At 42.0% G+C, this 20,790-nt stretch overlaps 1 protein-coding gene across 6 annotated transcripts in view; it reads right to left on the bottom strand.

The window, feature by feature from the left end:
* Positions 1 to 20,790, bottom strand: part of ablim3 (actin binding LIM protein family, member 3) — a 62,004-nt gene that overhangs the window by 34,575 nt on the left and 6,639 nt on the right. For 5 of the 6 annotated variants that reach the window (XM_028589301.1, XM_028589299.1, XM_028589300.1 and 2 more), the window contains exons 2-3: positions 19,627 to 19,764; positions 3,814 to 3,997 (exon numbers count right to left, since the gene is read on the bottom strand). In XM_028589301.1, coding sequence (XP_028445102.1) covers positions 3,814 to 3,997; positions 19,627 to 19,764 — 322 coding nt within the window. The remainder of the gene's footprint in view (positions 1 to 3,813; positions 3,998 to 19,626; positions 19,765 to 20,790) is intronic. The other variant, XM_028589297.1, reaches the window with a different exon arrangement.

Here is a 20,790-nt window from a genome sequence, read left to right on the forward strand (position 1 = left end):
TACTTAATCTAAGCGTGAAACACCAGGTCAGCTCTCTTTTTGGAAACGTGTCTCGACTAAGCAAAACGAGCTTTCCAGTCAGACTGACTGACATGCAGGACCCGAAACTGAAACAAGACTGAATCATGAGCTGATAAAGAACTTAGTCACATTTGCATACAGTATATTTTTTGAAAGATGCAACTTGTGTAGCATCATTTCAGGAAGGATTGCACGGTCATGAGGCAGCAAACAGTCATTCATTTTATTTTCAGTAGCTCCTCAATTCATCTCCTGTTCTCTAATGAATCAGAACTGTTACGCTTTATCACACTACAGAGAGCAGTACAGATAAAGAAGTGATAAAAGTAAATCGTACAGCACACACACACTGTTAAGTTTAAGGTCTAATCCATTTTTTTCCAATCTTTGGTTCGCCTGGTCTCCTTGTGCAATAATGCTCGTGTGTGCTTGTGTAGGGCTGGGGACCGAACGTCGATACTTTTATGGCACCAACCGGAATACTCCGATCCTACGACTATCGAAAAATTATTTATCTTTCGGTTCCAAAAGCGTCTGAGCGCGTAAGCGCAAGCTTATCTGTCCTCTCTGCATATTGACAGAGAGCAGAGCTCCGATACACACACACACACACACACACACACACACACACACACACACACACACACACACACACACACACACACACACACACACACACACACAAACAGAGGTGCAGATGGAGTAAACTACGTGGGCTCTGCAGTGAGTCACGGCGATGCCGATAAAATGGTTTCAAGTGTGGTTACAGTTTTACAAAACTTCACGCAGACAGCGTATGATATTAATGGAGAGCTGAAAGCAGTCGCCATGCTGTTGACGTTACACTTCCTCTGAGACAAGCAGGCACAACAGTGGTTTCTGTGCCCTGATGACTGACTGACAGGCTGAGGTTGTAAGGCAAGTAGGGCTGGGCGATATGGACCAAAAGTCATATCCCGATATATTTTGGCTGAATATCGATATACGATATATATCCTGATATTTTTTTCCGCAAAGTGAGAGCAAATGTTCAGTCAAAGCCAAAATCAAATATGACATGTCACATGTAGTTTCATAGAAACAGTTGCAAAATCAAATAAATAATAAACCGGTTTCTTCACCTGGTTCATGATTAAATGCTCAGCTGTTCAAATAATAAAATGTAAACCTAAATACTGTATAACAGGAGTACCTTTTTTGAAATCAAAGCTCCATATTTGTGATTCGTTCCAAAGGTCAATTAAGCTTTTGATATTAATATAATCTACTTTGTTCAAAATGTAATGCCTCATGCCTGTAAGCCTAGGTTTATAGTCCCATTCTTCCACTTGATACTGCTTCCACTTAAGAAAACTAAAAGATGAACTATCGACTACAAAACAAAGAAACTAATTAATGTGTTAATACAAAGAATATTTATTATGATCGGTTCACAGATCTGAGTTCAAACGGAAACTTCACCCTTCTGAACTAAGAGTTTCTGCTTCAAGGTGAAGTTTAAAACAGACTGAAATGTCCAGGCTCATTCCTCCACTATTTATTTCTGTATGTATTTATGCGTTACATGTCATTTTAACGGGCACTGAGCTCCAGATCCTGCAGCTGCAGACGGTCTCTGCTGCCCCGCTGTAGCTTCTCTCCGTCCGCCTGCCGCCGCAAACTTAGTGGAACTTTCCGCCGATATCGACATACAGGTCGTCCTGGACTACGTGTAAGATCCTACCGATCACCACTCTGTCTTTGGCTGGTCCGATCTGGATCAGCGGGGACCCAGCAGCAGCGAGGCAAAGCTGTGTTTTTCCCGGGGGAAGAGACGCTGCGGCCGGCCACGGAGCTCTCCGCCTCCCGCTGCCGCCGGAGCTCAGATTGCTGGTCGAAGGCGGCATACATAATCATAAAACACATTGTCACCTGTTAAATGTTATTCATTGCTGTTTGTTCTTTTCATTTCCTCTATCGAACATAATTAAGCAGTACAAAAGTCCGGCATCTTTAGCGTTGATCTGAATGCTTCGGACCCCTGTTCCAAGATGGCGGCGGTTTTGACGTATGTTTAGAACCTCAAGGCGACATCTGTGTATATATCTATGGGAGCAAGGATCACATTTGAACTATATCGATATATGCGATATGGTCTAATTCCATATCTCATTTAAAAATATATCGATATATTTTTTATATCGATATATCGCCCAGCCCTAAAGGCAAGGCAACTTTACTTCTACAGCACCCTTCAGCAACAAGGCAATTCAATGACATTCCTTTGCACTTCAGTTAGTTCTTCATTAGTTCAATGTTGACAACAATCACCAAGTTTATTGTTAAAGGTTTGTGTCATTTTGCAGTTTGAACTAAAAAGTCTTTGTTCTTTACATTCCTTTGCATTTTAGTTAGTTCAATATTAGCCTGTACACAATGTCATTTGTTAATTTATTTATTATTTATAATATGTTCATGTTGTGGCAAAAAGGTTTCTCTTTTTTTGTTAATTTTGGGTTAATTTCTGTTCAATCCTGAGTATCTGACTGGTGCACCCCCCCTATCCAAAACGTAGATCTACACTGTACTGATCTGGGGATTTTAAATATGACATAAAACACATAGTTTCAGCAGGCAGTGTGTGCAGATGAACGGTGTGTGGCTTCCCTCAGTGGCGCCAGTGCATGGAACTCGGAGCAGCCGAGGTCTGCAGAGATTCACTGGATCTCAGCGTACCTCTGTGACACGTTTTGCGTCATCCGGCGGATCTCAGCAGACCTGCGCTGCTCTGCTCAGCTGGGAGCTCCGTGCACTGCGGCCACAGAGGAAAGCCACACACCATTCATCTGCACAAACTGCCCACACTGCCATGACACAGAGCTGGATGAAAATCAGCAAAATATCTCATTAAATAGCATGGGTAACTATGTACTAGGAGTAGTGCATAAAACCCTTGGTGGCTAAGCCAACATTTTAAAGCTGTACCAATCAATATTTTTATATTAATGATGGATGAATAGATATAAAAAGTGTTGCCTGTTGTGACAAACTCACAGACAATTATTCCCCAACTGCACTTGCTCTGAGCTCAGTGGTGTTTTTTAGCATTTTTCAGCTCATTGTTTTGGTTTTAGGGCTTGTAATGTTACTGTCTGGGTTCACTCTACAGCGCTCCCACCCTGTTCCCAGCCACAGCAGGCAGCAGATGGTGGAGTAGGTGAAGACCGAAATAGAACCAAAGGAGAGTTTACAGTTTGTTGCACTGCCCCCAAGTGACCAAAGAAAATATCAAGTTATGCATGTTTAAATACATAACAAATCAAGAGACTTTATCACATTAATAAAAAAATCATACAAATGTATATCATCTTATACCAAATGGCAGAGAGAACCTAGCTGGTGAACATAGTGGAATATTTAGCACCTTAAAGGACAATTCATCAGCTGTTCGCGCTAGCTTGTTTCAAGCTAGAGACACATTGGATTAGCATGAAAACAGATCCCAGAGAACGGTCGACTCGGTACACAGATGTTATTAACCCCTAGGTTCATTTTGCGCCGGAATTGTCCTTTAAGAACCAGATATTTTGGTCAGGAGTTGGTGAAGACCAAAACAAAGCTAAAAGTAGAATTAATATTGGACTTACTTTTGCCAGGGGGTTAGACACTCCAAAACAATAATATTGCTGTATTATTGCCCAACCATATGTAGCCTTCTACTGTAAACATATATACAGTAGGAGACTGTGTGTGTGTGTGTGTGTGTGTGTGTGTGTGTGTGTGTGTGTGTGTGTGTGTGTGTGTTTTGTGTACCTGCAGACACTGCAGACAAAGCACATGGGGTGGTATGTGCGTCCCAGAGCGGAGACCACCTCTCCTGTGATGAAGCTGTCACAGCGGTCGCAGCGTGTACCGTAGAGCCGCTGGTAGTCTGCCGTGCAGATGTACTCTCCTTTCTTCTGGAAGAAGCCGGATCGTGCCAGATCACAGTTACACACTGCGGAGAGAAAAGGTGAGAGAAAGTGAGAAATCAGGACACTCAAAGAACAAAAGCACATGCACTAACTTGTCATGTGATTTTAAAAATCACATGAAAAAACAAAACAGTCAACAGCATTAAGTGTTTTATGAATTGTTTTATGAAATGTTTTGCCATGTTTCTTGCATTAGACATGAGACATTTTTCTCAGTCTAAACACCCTCCCTTTTACCTGTGTGGGGATATGTGCTTATTTGTGGTGTGTGTGTTTGTGTTCACACATGACTGCTAGGGAAGTTATTCAGCTCCAGACAGTGGTGAGCCAATTTGCTCTGATGGGAATATAATGATATAATCAGTGGAAAAGTAATTTTGTGCTAAACAACGTGAAGAGGGAGACAAAACGACAGACCGCAAGTTCCCCGCATCATCAGAACACCGACTGCAGTCTCATTAAGTACCGATGGAAAAGGCACCAAAAGCATTTGCTGTGAATGCACAAGGTGCATGCTCAGTTTTGTGTGTGTGTGTGTGTGTGTGTGTGTTTGTGACTACATTGTGTATCCTAAGCAGACAATGTATGCTACAGCGCTTTGCCATGTAACAGAGTAAATTCCAGTGGGTGTAATAGTATAGCTAAGAGGCTTTTTCACTGGGTCAGTGGCCAGTCTGGTTGCTGGTCTCTGGTTTCTCCCAGTCTATGCGCAAGAACACACATGGCACGGATGAAGGTCACATGCTGTGTTAAACAAATCCAGATTTTCGCATGATGTGTCTAGTTACCCATTTTCCAAAATTGTATTAAACAAGTGAGACTTTCTTGAAACTACCATCAAGAGAACGTAACCTTCACCACTGTTGAACTTCACCCTCTTTTTGGGCATTATAGCCTTGACCCAATTATCACTTAAGAGAATTACAACCATCATTTAATTGCTCAGCTGGTAATGATATGTGTAACATCCGACCAGTTCTGCCCAACAGAATATGAGGTGGGGGTTGAGATTTTTGGAAAATATGCTTATTAACTTGACTAGGCAACTGGTTAGCATAGCTAAGCATAAGGGTTGGAAACAGAGGGACACAGCAAGCGTGGCTTAGAAATATAATCTACGTGAAACAACTGCTCATCATGAGGTTAACAATATTAGGTCCAACTGACAATGCTGAAAGCTGCTTGTGCCACACTGCCAGTGAATGAAGATGAATTGTGCCACAGTAAATAAAGCAGAAAACATTTTAAACTCAACAATGCATCAATCTGAAGCACCTCAAATACCAACAACTTGCTGCTAACAAATGGCTTCATCCTGGCCATGCTATAGAGACTAGAGGTGCTGCTATACAGGCTAAATTTGGCTCCCTATAGCCACCAGTTTTCAGTGTATGCTGGCAGGCTGACAGTTCATAGACAGACAGACAGACAGACAGACACACAGACACAGACACACACACACACACACACACACACACACACACACACACACACACACACACACACACACACACACACACACACAAATGCACACACATGCACATAAACCCTTCAAAGGGGCTCATTTAATCTCAAGCTGTTTATGAGTGGAGCGTATTGACTTAATGGTGTAATAAAAGATCAATGGGCCCTCACTTAAAAACAAACCAATCTCAGCTCCCACAGGAGGTTGGAAACACATAAATCCATCCCTGATGAGATGGCATTGTGCGTATGCAGAGATAGGATGATGAAATGGGACAGTGTGTATGGTGAGATATGATGATGGATCTTTATCATTGTGACAGGTCATTGGCATCAAGGCAAGGCGGCTGTGGGAGAGCAGAAGAAGGGAGGAAAGTGAATAATGAAGAAACAGGGATGCATGAGGAAGACCAGAGCTAAGATTTTAAATGGCCTGTTTATAAAAAATTGTTTGTGTGTGTGTGCAAACCACATTTCCAGAACCACTGAAAGGCACAGAGCTTCAAAAAGTGTCCCGGCTGCATTTTAAACCAGACTAACTAAGGCTCCTACCATAAACCCAAACCACAGGCTATCTGATGCCTTCATGGAAAAGGGGAATGGGAGAGTAAATATTTCCACATCTACTACATCACGGAAAAAAATGCTGTGTCTTGAAATGGTCCAGTGCATTAATTTAATAAAAATGTGTTTAATCTTTTAAAACTAAATTGTAGAAATATTCAGCGCTATGATTTTCTTTTTTTCTCCTCGCTTTCTCCCTCTTTGCTATGCCTCTCTCTCTTTGGAAATGATTTGCTTTTCATTCTGCACACAGATTGATTTTGAAATGACTGGAATCTGCTCAATTAGCCTAATGCGCTTCATTAGCATATGGAGGCCTGACCAAATCACAGCCGGCAGACTGGATCTGCTCAGACTGGATTGGATAGGCTGGCTGGATGGTTCACCTGTACTGGCTAATCATATTTTTTTATTCTGACTGGACAATTGGCTGGATGCCTTGCGAAGGACATCCCCCTTCCTCAGTTGCCATAGGAGACGTAAACCTTCCACAGTTGCCCTAGAGACAGCTCGGTCCCTGAGACTGAGCGATGTGGTGGTGGCACATTTGGTTTTGTTGTGGTAGAACTGGTGGCTGTAAATACGAAATGTTGTTCAGTGAGGATGACTTTAAATCACTTTGAAACCTTTTGTCATGGCAAAAACATTTAACTGACATATTCCAATCATGTGACAAAAACTAAATGGTCCAATCATATTTAATTTGTTAAGTTCTCACTTTACCAGCAAATGTTCAAGGAACATTTCTCAAAGCTAATTAAAGGCAATATACGTAAAAAAAATAAATCCATGTAAACTCAAAATATATTTACATGAACTGTATATATGTGAAGTATATTGTCAATTTAACTAAGAAAATAATGTCACAACCAACTATACTTTTCAGGGCTCCAGATCGCGACCAAATGGTCGCATTTTGCAACCAAAATTTGAGAGTGTGCGACTGAATTTTACATCCAGTCGCACATGTGCCTGTCCTCTCTGAAAATTGACAGACAGCAAAGCTCGCACACACGCAGAGCTGCAGTCGATGCAAACTACGTCGGCTCTGCTTTTTTTGTATGTTTTTCATAACTTCACGCAGACAGCGTTTGCTGTGATATGATATTAATGGCGAGCCGAAAGCAATCGCGGTGCTGTTGATGTTACACTTCCTCGGACACGAGCAGCAGGCACAACAGTGGTTTCTGTGCCCTGGTGTATGACTGACAGGCTGATGTTGTAAGGCAAGGCAACTTTATTTCTACAGCACCTTTCATGCTTTACATGAAACATTAAAGAGCAATTAAAAACGGTCATGATGAAAATAAAACAATAATAAACAAAATATATATATATATATATATATATATATATATTTTTTACTGTCATGACAGCGATGGGGCTGTCAGTTTACCTTATATGTTGCATCTTCAAAAGTGACACTGAATTTGAAACAGCACATTGTCATTTTTTCATCTATTATCAAAGTATTTATTAGTAATACAGTGGAAATTAGTGGAAATGTGAATATTTGGTTAGCATGTTGATTTACGGTGTGTGCCCCTAAATGTTATGGTTGTGCCTCTAACATTTTCAGTTGGGGGCCACTGTGCTCCTAGTGAAAAAAATTAGTCTGGAGCCCTGCTTTTCACTTCAAGAGATCATCTGAAAGTTCAACGTGATATTCATAGACACATACTCTACATATCAGACTCCAAGCGTTCCTTCATTGGTTTACAATGTCCATTGGATAAGCTAAATAAAATGCATGATCATGTAGAAAAAGGTTTGTTGGGCACCTGGTTAACTCACCTGGTAGAGCAGGTGCCCATATAATAATAATAATAATAATAATAATAATACTACATTTTATTTGTAAAGCACTTTTCATAAAAGAATCTCAAAGTCCTACAGAAACCACATTAAATGTTTTCTGTATTAAAAACAGAAAACCAAAAAAATACAAGCGATAAAATACATATGTAAAATACGCATACAAAATAAAATCTGCAAAGCCTAAGGACAACTTAAGAACGCCTGCCTGAACAAAACAGTTTTAAGCTCTTTTTTAAAAGTGTCCACAGACTGGGGTTTTCTCAGATGTTCAGGGAGGGAATTCCAGATGCGAGGGGCAGCGATGGAGAAGGCTCGATCTCCCATGGTGCGGAGTCTTGAGCGGGGCTGATAGAGGAGGTTTGTGCTTTGGGACCGGAGGTTACGGGTAGATGAGTGAGGGATAATGAGGTCTATGAGGAATTGCGGGGCGTTGCTGTAGATGCAATGGTGGGTGATGAGGGCAATCTTGTATTGAATTCTTGAGGTTATGGGGAGCCAATAAAGGTTCTGAAGAATGAGAGTGAAGTGGTCATATTTGCGAGTTTTCAGCAGAGTTCAGGCAGCACAGTTCTGAATGAATTGACGTTTCTGAAGGTTTTTATTTGGTATACCAATAAGCAGGCTATTACAGTAATCAAGCCTGGAGGAGATTAATGCGTGGACGAGTTTTTCTGCGTCAGAAAAACTTAGGAAGGGGCGGAGTTTAGAAATGTTTTTGATATGAAAAAAGCAGGTTTTATACAGATGTTTCATGTGGTTTGCAAAGGTCAGTTGTGGGTCCAGCTTCACACCGAGGTTGGTGACAGTAGTTGAGAGGGGTATGTCTTGACCGGAGAAAGAGATAGTGGTTATTAGTGATGACTGGACCTGATGAGGGGTGCCGATTTGTATGGCTTCAGTTTTAGAAGTGTTCAACTGGAGGAAATTATGACTCATCCAAGCCCTAATCTCTTCCAGGCAGTTAGAGAGGACAAAAGATGATGGTAAAGAGGGAGCAGCTGATGATGAGGGAGCCGATGATGCTGAAGGGACCGGGATGGAACATGAATCGGTTCGCAGGTATAACTGAGTGTCATCAGCATACCAATGAAAAGAGATGCCGTGTCGGTTGATGACATGACCCAGTGGCAACATGTATAGAATAAAAAGCAGGGGTCCCAGAATAGATCCTTGAGGGACACCACAAGTGACAGGGGCTGTTCGGGACCTAGCAGATCCCAAGCTGACATACTCTGTCCTGTCAGCGAGGTATGAGGTGAACCAATCCAGTGCGGAGTGACGAAGACCAATGTCAGTGTGGAGGCGGCTTAGGAGGATATGGTGGTCGACGGTATCAAAGGCCGCTGAAAGGTCGAGTAGGATGAGCACAGAGGTGGATCCAGAAACAGTGCTGTCTCTGAACTATGGGCAGGACGAAAACCAGATTGGAATGTTTCAAACAATGAATGACGTTGTAGATGTTCCTGTAGCTGTGTAGCAACAGCTTTTTCAAGCACCTTGGACAGGAATGGAAAATGTGAGATGGGCCGATAGTTGGAAAGGCATTCTGAGTCAAGGTTGTGTTTCTTCAGGAGAGGTTTGATAACGGCAGTTTTGAGTGGGGGTGGAACAAGACCAGAGTTTAATGACTGGTTTATAATTTGTGTGATAAGAGGACTAATGGCCGACAGGTTTGATTTGATGAGTGGTGTAGGGAAAGGGTCCAGGGGAGAGGTGGAAGGCTTCATCTTTTTGATGAGATCCTCGACTTCGATCTCTGTGACTGTAGTGAAAGTGCTGAAAAAAGGAGGTTGTGAGCAGACAGATGGTAGAGACGGATCTGGGGAACTAGAAAGCGGAGACCGTATGGAGTTGATCTTATCTTTGAAAAATAGAAGAAAACTGTTGCATTGTTCTGCTGTGGGTTCGGAGTGGGTTTGATTTTTGGGATTTAGGAGTTGATTTATAGTGGAAAAAAGCTGTTTGGAATTTCCAGGACTGTTATTGATAATGTTGGAGTAGTACATGGACCTAGTTTGTTTTAGTCGCTGCATATATATATAGAGGTTTACTCCTCCACGCAGCGGCCCTTTGCTGCACTTTTAAGTCTTCAGCTGTCCTCTATACATAAAGGCTTAAAAATGCCCCAAAAAAATCTTTAAAAGAAAAAGGTTTGTTTTTCTTGCATTTGCACCTGACTCAAAGATAAATGCAACCTTTCGTCAAACCTCCCAATTATAGCCTCAATTTTTAACACTCTACTTGCAAGCAGGCCCTCTACTTTTCAAGCTCTCTCATTTCAGCCATATCCATTAAGTTTTAAACTTCTCCCTCCACATGTTGTAGTTGCCAGCACAGTGGGTGGAGTTGGGTCAGAGCTTGGTGTCTCTGCTACCGCAGAGACGTGGCTTAGTTTGGCTCCGAGATGAAAGGCTTTGGTTACAGCCTCACAACCAGCTCCACAAAAACAGCAGCCCAATACAACCAACGTAGAACCAGCCTGGTCTGTCTTACTGTCCTATGAATGGCCTTTGGGGATTTATACTGATGCTACTCATGGGAATGAACACACAGTTAGAGTGGGAAATCATTATTATGTAGAATTCCCAAGTTAATGAAAAGTTAGAACTATGTGTAATTTCATGGAGACATAGTTAGATTCCTCATCAATTAGCTTCCTAACTCAAACATAATCAGCTTTGCAAGACTACATCAAAGACTTTATTTCACCTATTTGCACATTCTATGATCTTTTCCTGAATGGCGCTCTAATGAGGAAAAATAAAAGATGCTGCTTCTCTCCTTCATATTGCTCTTTTTTTGGCAACGCAGGAAGTGAGCATCTAGATCACAAGTGTAGTGATTAGAGGTTAGCATGTAGGCCGCTGTCTGCAGCTTTGGTCATTAGAACTGCACTGATTAGGCACCTACAGGGGGTCCACATGATTGGGTATTTATCTCTAGCCAACAGACGCAATTAAAATTCCCTTCTCAAAGTCGGCCCAGGCTGGAACCCCAAAATAGTGCTGACAACCCCGCCTCCTCCCTTCATCTGTCTCTGTCTTTCCGTTTCAAGACTGCTTCCAAATCTTTGTGGCTCTGAGCACAAGGTCTCCACTTTATCTCAATTTGCACCCTCTTTTCTCACTCCAGGACTGGACCTCCATGCAACCTTCCCTTTCTTTCACTTTGTGACTCTTCCCTGAGCTCATTATGTTACTGTTAGGTCTTCATATAGTGCTATTAAGCAAATGGACATGCTTTGTACAGTACTTCAAAGTAGCCCCGCAGCACATTCTAATTGTTTTAGCGCTGCTGTCAACATTATGCTAATTGCTGAGGCTTTTTCCCCAAAATAATAGGGATAGCCACAGTTTAGCAGAGAGGCATGTATGTCGTGGGGCAGTGACAAGTCTCAGCAGGGGAGTAGTCACCTATTCATCCCCACATCTGTGCTACCAACGTGGGGCCCAGGCTCACCCTGTCTACCAGCTCTTAACTCTTATGACAAGAGGAAACACTTCAAGAGTAAATAATGTATTTTCTAAAGTTGTGCCAAATCCCAGTGGGAGAGAGGAAGCGGTCAGACAGAAAGGAAGAAAAGTGAAACAAAAGTCTACAAACACACTAGCAAGCTTTGTGAGGCTGTGCTCGGGCATGGTCACAATGACAATGCTAATATTCTAATGTTAAGCAGGTACAGTGTTTATCATGTCACTATTTTAGTTTAGCGTGTTAGCATGCTAACATTCGCTAATTAGTACTAAACAAAAAATACAGCTGAGGCTGATGGGAATGTTAAATTAATTTGGGTCATAAATCATAGTGTGACACGTTAACCTGATGATGGCACTAGATGAAAAGTAAGGATCACTAAAGTTAATACAATCCTCTGGGGAACATGAATGTCTGTACCAAATTTCACGAAAGGCCATCAAATAGTTGTGACATTTCACTCTGTAACAAAATGTCAAATTGCTGGCGGCACTAGAGGAAAAGTCAGAGAATCACTGAAGTCAATAGCTGTGGCAACTGCGTCCCATGCCTTCTCCTTTTTTTGTGGAACTTTATAACAAGGATCCTGTGTATTGTACAGTTGTCGGTGTTTCTCCACCTCTTAAATTAACCTGCTGTCGTCCATCGTTGCAAACTTGAAGTGTAGACTGACACGCTCGTGCGACGCGTGCAGTGTGTAACCGGCCTTAGGATTTATCATCTGGTAACAATGAATGTCTGGTCAACATTTTGTGTCAATCCATCAAGTAGATATTTTACTATAAAACTTTTACCTACTGGTGGCGCTAAAAGAAAGGATCCAGAAACCCACTTCATTGTTAGGATATTCTACTCATAACCAAAAATGTCAACCCCATGATGGCGCTAAAAGAAAAGTCAGGCTATCACCAAAGTCAGCAGGGTTTGTCCTCTGGGAGCCGTGAGTGTCTGTACCAAAGGTATTGACAATCCATCCAATAGTTGTCGAGATCTTTCAATGTGGACCGAAGTGGCCAACTGACCGACTGACATTGTCAGACATTGCCTAGAGCAATGCTACATGCAAGGCTATCTAAAAGAAAACCAGTAACAGAAAACAGATGGGGATATGGTCGTAGAAAAAGGCAAGAGGAGAGAGAGAGAGAGAGAGAGAGAGGAGAAGCAGCTAAAGGCTAAAGCAGAGAGAAATTGTGCATGAGTGGCAGGGTTCCCCGAGCATTTGGCAGCAGTAGCTGATGGAGGCAGATGGTTGCCCAGTGGAGTCCCTTCATACCAGCAGACCAGCCCCGATGCTGAGGCCTTCAGCTTTTAACCCTCTGAGGGCTGATAAGACACTCAGCTGAGGGGAAAAGGCATAAACAAAAGCTCTCACACACATGGGGCCTTTTGATAAGCAATAAAAATGCTCTACAGCTCCAGCCCTATGTACAGATGTACCGGCTTAGTGTGTGTATGTGTGCGTTTGTCCAACACAGCAGGGTTTGTCGCTTAATGATCCTCTTTCTTTATCATTCAGAAATCACTCCTTCACTGAGCCAGACACTTACCACCTCACCGTGGCACACACACACACACACACACACACACACACACACACACACACACACACACACACACACACACACACACACACACACACACACACTTAAACATAATAGGCAGGGCGTCGGTGTGTCAAAATCCCTCAGGACAGTGACGCTTCAGAGAGACAAGCGGAGGACTAATCCCTGCCATCTATCCTGGATCCTAGAGAGTCGTCGGGGAAAAGCGCCGCTGCCTGCCACGCTCCCTTCTCTCTTCGCCGGAATCTCTCCCTAGCAACCAGGCATTGGCGTGGTGATTGGACCAGTGTGCCAGTGGTTGCTATAGCTACAGGAAGCTCCCCTTCCCTGTAACCCCCCACTTTTTTTCTGTGCAGTGTGTCTCTTTTTCTATAACCTCTCTTTCTTTTTCCCTTCATCCTCTTGCTATTTGTCTTTTTTCTCTGCCTCCTTCCCCTCCACTATCTATCTCAGTCTGTACCTCGCTTTCAGAGAACAGAGTGGCGGCACAGTACAGTAGGTCTGTGTTATTAACGCAGAGGTTGAGTGATGGGGGCTAATGGCATCCAAAGGGAGGCTGAACTGAGTGAAAAAGGTCTGCAGAGAAAAAGACAAAGATGCTGCAATTTCACAAGAGCCATGGTGAGAACAGAGGCTGGAAATGGAGCATTAGCAGAGCAGTCAAGTATTTATCTGACCCGTCTGTACAAATCTGCTATTCCCTTTAGCACTGTTTTATGAGAAAAATCTGTTATTGTCTCTGAAAATAAATAACTACTGGGAGCGGCTTGGCAGTTTATGTGTGAAAGTGTCTGTGTTTGCATCTGTCTCTGTCTGTAGTTGTATATTTGTTTCTATGTTTTCTGATAGTGAGTTGGCTGCACGGGGAAACACGTGCACATTTTGCCTTTGCGTGTGATTTATTTGTGTGATAGCTTTGCGCTCGTGCCACTGACAGGCCCTGCTGTTTCTGTTGGAATCCAAGAGTGCCAATTATGCTTCAGAGGCTGGATAAATGTGGTCACTATGTCATTAGGCCAGTATGCACGAGTCAGCCCGTCCGCCGGTAATACAACACCACATTATCCATACTGTACAGCCCGCTGCTACACTGAGAAGTGCTACGAGATCCACACATACACCCCCACTGCCTTCTCTATGTCTGGAGTTGATGCATCAATCTGTGAGCTGGCTTCTGTCTTCAGCATTTTCCACAGACTTCTTTCTTGACCTGAATGCACGGCTGTTATTTCGTACTGTTATCAGCTGCAGAATAATGGGTTCAAATGAGTGGTTAAATGCACATGATTAGTGATCTGTGCTTCTTCTGACTAATGCATGAGAAAGGAATTATGATAATGTGTCATAAGGATGTGGCTCGATAAAGTGTGGGGAAAGACAGGAGGAGGATGAAATGATGGATGGGATGGAGTGATGTATTTCTACATCCTTAGTGAATGTGTGTGCTCACAGAACAACTCTGAGTGTGTCTGACTGTTTGAGACTGTGATTGTGATTTATTCAGAGGGGCATAGTCAGCCCTTTTGAGGGAAAAGGAGACATAAAGAAAAAAAGAAAAGAACATATGTATGTCCTGGTTTTTCAGTGTAAATGAATGGACTGAGGCACACACAATATCATTGATCAAGGTCAATAACATGAGTACACAAGCTTATTCTCTTAAAAAGCAAATAATGAAATCAAATGTTGACACACTCCAGTCATACAGTTCATAAACACATCCAACAGATAATGCAATTGGCAGCTGACAGCGGATTGTTACTCTGGCGCAACGGTATAATACAGTTTAGCCATTAGCCTCCAAATTCACACCCCGAATGCCAATGTCATCCTGTCCCAAGATGAAAAATTGATTTCATGCTTGGACGACTGTCATCAGGAAAGAAAGGGAGAAAGACAGACTAAGAAACAGAGAGAAAAAGCAACAGAGAGATGGAAGACAATATAGAAATTTGATCTCAAAACCTGCTACTCCATTTACAACCATTAAGCCTCGGAAAATATACAGGGGATGTAATGAAAAGCAGAGAAGAGAAGCACAGAGAGAATAGACTGAGTTTATGAAGTTCAACAGAACATGCAAGATGTTTGTTTGTGAGGCAGTGAACAATAACAGCTTTAGAAAACTGCTGGCTCTGCAGAGACCCATACAGGAGAGCATATTATGGACTGGGATGTGGCAGAGTCTAGCCAAACAATACTGCCACATTGCCTCATGGGATGAGGAGAGCTCTCTGGAACCTGAAAGGGGAGGGCTGTCTGATGGGTGTATCTAACATGATGCTGATCAGTTTTCCATTACGGTATCGCTTGTGCGAGTAAAAGGGAAATAAAAAAGGAAGAAGAGCAAATGAACCAGATTGGTATTACACTCGAGTGATGATGTAATGTTTAAGCGACACAAACAGCACCCCCATCCCCCCTTTTCTTCTCTTTTCTGCTCGCTTCCTGTGTTCACCCCCCTTTTTCTCTGGGGCACAGAATAGAGCCTTACGATTGGTTAATAGCACCATAGAGATGCTGAGAATATCCACCAACCAGGGCCAGGGTGCCCCTTTACACCGTTACCACAGCAACCCCTCACAACCACAGCAAGCGTGCACGCATGTATGGATGTGCACACTCATATGGTTGAGTGCAGGTGTGTATGTGCGCACTGTATACAAGTGTTTTTAATGTGTGTGTGACGGCAACACGTAGAAACCATGTAACAACAGCCCCCCAGTGAGTTGATCTACTGCAGCTCATACAGTAATAAACCCAACTTCCTCAGCTCCTTCTCCTCCACAACAGCTGCTGCAGGAACGGTGTTGTGGACTTCTTTCACTCTTTGTTTTGTATATGTATTTGGGTCCGATTGATTTATTAAGATGGAAATTTGAATGAAATGCAGTATGTGCAAAAATATATGTAACAGTATTACAAAGTCTAATGAATATAATTTATTATATTATAATTTTTTAATTAAACTATTAAATTATTACAATTATTGTCCATTAGCAGTGAAAATGTGATGCAAAAATTTAGAAGATAGATAGATAGATAGATAGATAGATAGATAGATAGATAGATAGATAGATAGACAGATAGATAGATTGATTGATAGAAGTAATTTCAAGCTTTCGGATACTTTTACCTATACCTAATTTTTAACATTCATGTCTGTTTAACGTACTTTAAGGTAATACATGTTTAGTGCACTTAAAGTGATGGTTGGGAGTAATTTCTCCCTAGGGTCCTTTGCACCATGACCTCGAGCCAAACAACCACCCAGAAGCTTTTTTCACCTGGCTCTAACATTGGGAGAGTTAGCGTGATCACCTGAATAGCTTAGTGCAGGCGCTAATGGATCCAAGAGTGTATCTTATACATTACCCCACTAATAATGCCCGAAATGATACCAAACTTCTACACTAGTACAAATAGGTTATGCACTCATAAAACGATGGATTGTAAAGTTTGTAAGTACACCAGAAGTTTATGTAAATAACACTTGCCTGCTGGCTTCTGCTCTCTGCTGCTGCTGCTGCCGGCAGTAAGACAAGTGCTTAGGGACATCTACAAATTACAACACTGAAAAGAGATACAACACAAATATTTATTGCACTAACCTATTCAGCTGATAACGCTAACTCGCCCAATATTCGACCCAGGTGAAAAAAGCTTCTGGGGGGTTGTTTGGCTCGAGGTCATGGTGCAAAGGACCCTAGGGTGAAATTACTCCCAACCATCACTTTAAATTAGAGAAATATAATGCATTTGCCTTTACCTATACGCCAGTGTGACATAATGACAACATAACTCAGTTGAGCCCATGAGAAATATAATGGCTGGTGAACAAAGTGAAGAGAGATTTGTTGGAAATTATGTCAGAGAAGCCCATTATAATGCAGACATGAATGCTTTTTTTTTTAAATAGTCTGAAAATTACTGAAAGTAACCATGACTGACTGTCTTTGCTTTAGCAACTGTATTAACATAAAACTGAGTACAGTTGCTCCAGGCTGTACAGCAGCAGCGTGACAAATACAATTCCTCGGATCTTTGATTTCTGATTGGCACATGCACAAATACGTGACTGTCTTAAACCCCTTTCAGACTTGTACTTAACTCTACACATGTACAGAAGTTTTTTCCTTTCCTTTTTTTTTCTTGAGTCTTGCTAAGCAAAGAAAACATAACATCCCATACATCGGATCGCCAGTTTCCCAAATTTTACACTTTCAGTGCCAACTGCTTGCAGCATGAAACTCCAGAAAACGTTTTGCTTGCACAGTTGACAACGTTAGCAACATACGAATAAAAAAAAATTTAAGTTTATTAAGTATTGTTAGTTTTACTTGAGGCATCTTGGGCTGTAAGAAAGGCTGACTAATGATATAGTCTATATAATAATTTCTAACAAATTACCTATATTTTGCCTACATTATTAGATTGACTATTTCTTGGCTCCGCATGTAATCTCCACAAATTATTTCTTTTAAACAGATAAATAAATTCCTTTTTAAACATTACAATAGTGAAACACATGACACACCAGGGCTCCAGACTAACTTTTTGCCTTGGTTGCACTGGTGTGCCTAACTTTTTTATTTAGGTGCACAAGCACAAAATTTAGGTGCACCCAAATTTTTCTTTGCGTCGCCATTAACGCTGAATGGCGATACACAATATATAGCTCTGTATGTTTTTACAAAGTGGGCTAAATGTTCAGTTTTAAGTCAAAGCCACTTTTCACAAGCTCTTTTATTAAAACAGATTGTGATTCAAATAAAATGCAAAGACAGGGTTTCCTTTACCAGTTTGAAAATATACAGCTGCAACACATGTAAATGAAAGTTATCTGAAATAAATAAAAAAAAGAAAATATATATATATATATATATATATATATATATATATATATATATATATATATATATCTCTGAGAAAGCTCCTTCACTTGTTTTCAACAACAATAACAGACTGATTAAAAGAGAAAGAGGACGCCCGGATAGCTCAGTTGGTATAGAGGTTTGACTCTGACCTGCGGCCCTTTCCTGCATGTCATTCCCCCCCTCTCTCCCCTTTCATGTCTTCAGCTTTCCTATCAAAAAAAAAAAAAAAAAAAACAGATGGAAAGACATAGGGAGACATAGGGAGAGAGGGGGAGTGTGATGGACTGAAGCGTATACTACTCCCAGAGTGACGGCTGACTCATTATGAATGGGTCCAGCACGGGTCGAATGCGCTTTGGCGGGTCAGCAGTGCTACACACGTCTTGTGTAGGCTATGAAATGTCTGTATCATCACTGCGCTGCATTTTTATGAACCATGATATTCTGGCCATGGGTCACATCTCTCGCCCAGGTCCAGCAGGCTCCGTCTTACACGCTATTACTCAACAAACTGAAGTTAGTTGCATTCAATAACTTCTAATGTGTTTTTCGCCGTGGCGGCCGCAATAACCGAGAGTTACCAGCGGAAACACTGGTACCAATACAGGTTTCCCTCTCATAATTAACACTATACAGCTGTGTTAATAACAATTCAAACTGTAGACAAATGTCAGCATGTGGACCGGCGGCGCTGTGTCTCTCCATGTTGCAAGGGAGCTGTGTGTGAGTGAATGGGGGGGGAGGGGCTGTGCGGCTTTCCAGAAGGAATGGGTCATGTAACACAACATTAAACCATATCCATATAAACGACATCGCTTCGTTCGTGGAGAGGCAGCGGATGCGAGGACGTTAGGTGCACCGGTGCGACCTGGGAAACATCTTAGCCGCACCCTAACAAATGTGTCGCACTCTAGAGCCCTGCACACTGATGTGAGATGATGTCACCACTGTATCTATTGCAGGTCACCAGTGCTCACCTGTAGCACTGCAAAGCTAGTTGACACAGTCTCATTAGACCATAGCGTATAACTGAAGGAAAATCCTCTCCAAGTTGGCAGCGCTCCCTCTGCCGGTCTGCAGGAGCCTAAAGCTGCAGACACACCAACCAGACAGCCGACTGTCGGCAGAAAAGGCAGTTGGACTGATCAGTCTCCCCGAGTTGGTCCAAAAAATGCCTCGGAACACACCAAAGCGACGAGACGTAATACGTCTCCATAACAGCAGGTGGCGCTAATCTATATTGTCGCCCCAAAAATGAAAACAGCAGCTGATTGGACGAACGCGTCACGTGGGTCTAGTTTCTCTGGAAATTCAAAGCCAGACTGTCATGGTGGATCGTACAGAATACAATCTCATATTGTTCCAAAATAGTTCACCGAAACGTGTTTCTGAAAGCATTTTAAGAGAGAAATAGGCTGTGCAGTTTCTGAATCCGTCTTCATTTCAGATCCGGGTTTCCAGGTTAGCACTCCACCAATCAGATGGGTCATTTGCACTGCCGGCAGTGCCCGCTCAACCGATTATACGTGTCAAATGAAGGCCGACGGCCCCTCGGACGGACAACAGCACGGAACACCCCGAACAGACTCCCACCATGGGCTAACAGTTGCACTCAGCATTTATACTAGGAGATTGATGAAGAGTGTGTGTGTGTGTGTGTGTGTGTGTGTGTGTGTGTGTGTGTCGAAGGTGTGACCAGGATGGATGTCTTGTTTGTATTTTTCTACTGCTATCTTAGTCCCATTTTATTTAACTTTAATAACATTTATGACCAGGACCGCCCACGCCTGGACACTTTGTAAGACAACACCTGTTTGTGTGATCACTACAGCTGGTTGTCTACTTTAACACTTGCTGTGTGGAGTTGTTATGGATCGGGTTCCCATGTCTTACCGGTGCAGGTGAAACACTTGACGTGAAAGTGGGTGTCTTGCACTCGTACCACCTCTCCTTTGCATACTTCCCGACATCGCTGGCACCGGATTGGTCCAGAACTTTGTTCACCACCCGCAGAGCCTTGGTGATAAGCTGCTGAAGACAAAAAGACACACATTTATTATTCTATTTTTTTTCTAAGCCCCCCTTAGTTACTATTGCTACACCTGTAAAGCTTTTCATTGCACAGCACTACTGCAGTTTATAATGATGAACAGTGGTAGATTACTGCTTGAAATCCTTAGTCAATAGTTAATATAATATTGCAAAAAAGACTAAGGCTAAAGCTAACAGGTCATAGTCTGAAAGTCAGAATGCTTATAGTTGATGATCCATATTTATATCCATACAATTTTGCTCTTGTATTTTTTGTATTGGAGATAGTTAAAATAAAACTAGAGCTTGCACAACGAAACTTCCTTGTGTCTCACTCACATGTAGCTGAACTAACCAATCAGACACTAGCAGAACTTAGACTGAGGTAAATGTGAGGAAACCCACAAAGGTAGCTTCATAACTGCTGATGTAAATAATGAAACATGTAAATATGCAAATGCTGACTGTGTAAACACAAACTTGTAAATAGTTAACTGTATAAACATTGTAAATATATTTTCAGTAAATTTACTCAAATATATGAATTAACATGTAAACCTTACACTAGCTTACTTAATAGAGGCCCATGTACACCGCCTCAACATTCAGAAAAATCCAAAGGTTGACGGGCCAGTTGTGCCTCGTAACGGTTGCTAAGCTATGAATGGACAATCATAGCACAAATAGTTTCACCTCATGTACAATTAAAACATAATTGGATGATCACATAGCCTGAAACCAAGGTAGCCCACTGCCTACTAATGAAGGTAGATACTGACATTGACCTGACATAGATGTGACTCCGACTAACCAAAATCAACATTTCTGTGTCTTCAGCCACAGCAAATGTGCCATCCACTTTAATGGACATAATAACATCGTATTCATTCAAATCACAATGGATTTCAGCATTACGCTCAACAAAACTGCTTTTCAAATGTAAAGGTTTTTCCACTGTATGCAGCAATCCATCACCAGAACTGGGGCTCTGAGTAAAATACCGACTAATACTATGTGCGGTTCACA

Source organism: Perca flavescens, chromosome 10, assembly GCF_004354835.1.
Source record: "Perca flavescens isolate YP-PL-M2 chromosome 10, PFLA_1.0, whole genome shotgun sequence".
NCBI classification, from domain to species: domain Eukaryota; kingdom Metazoa; phylum Chordata; class Actinopteri; order Perciformes; family Percidae; genus Perca; species Perca flavescens.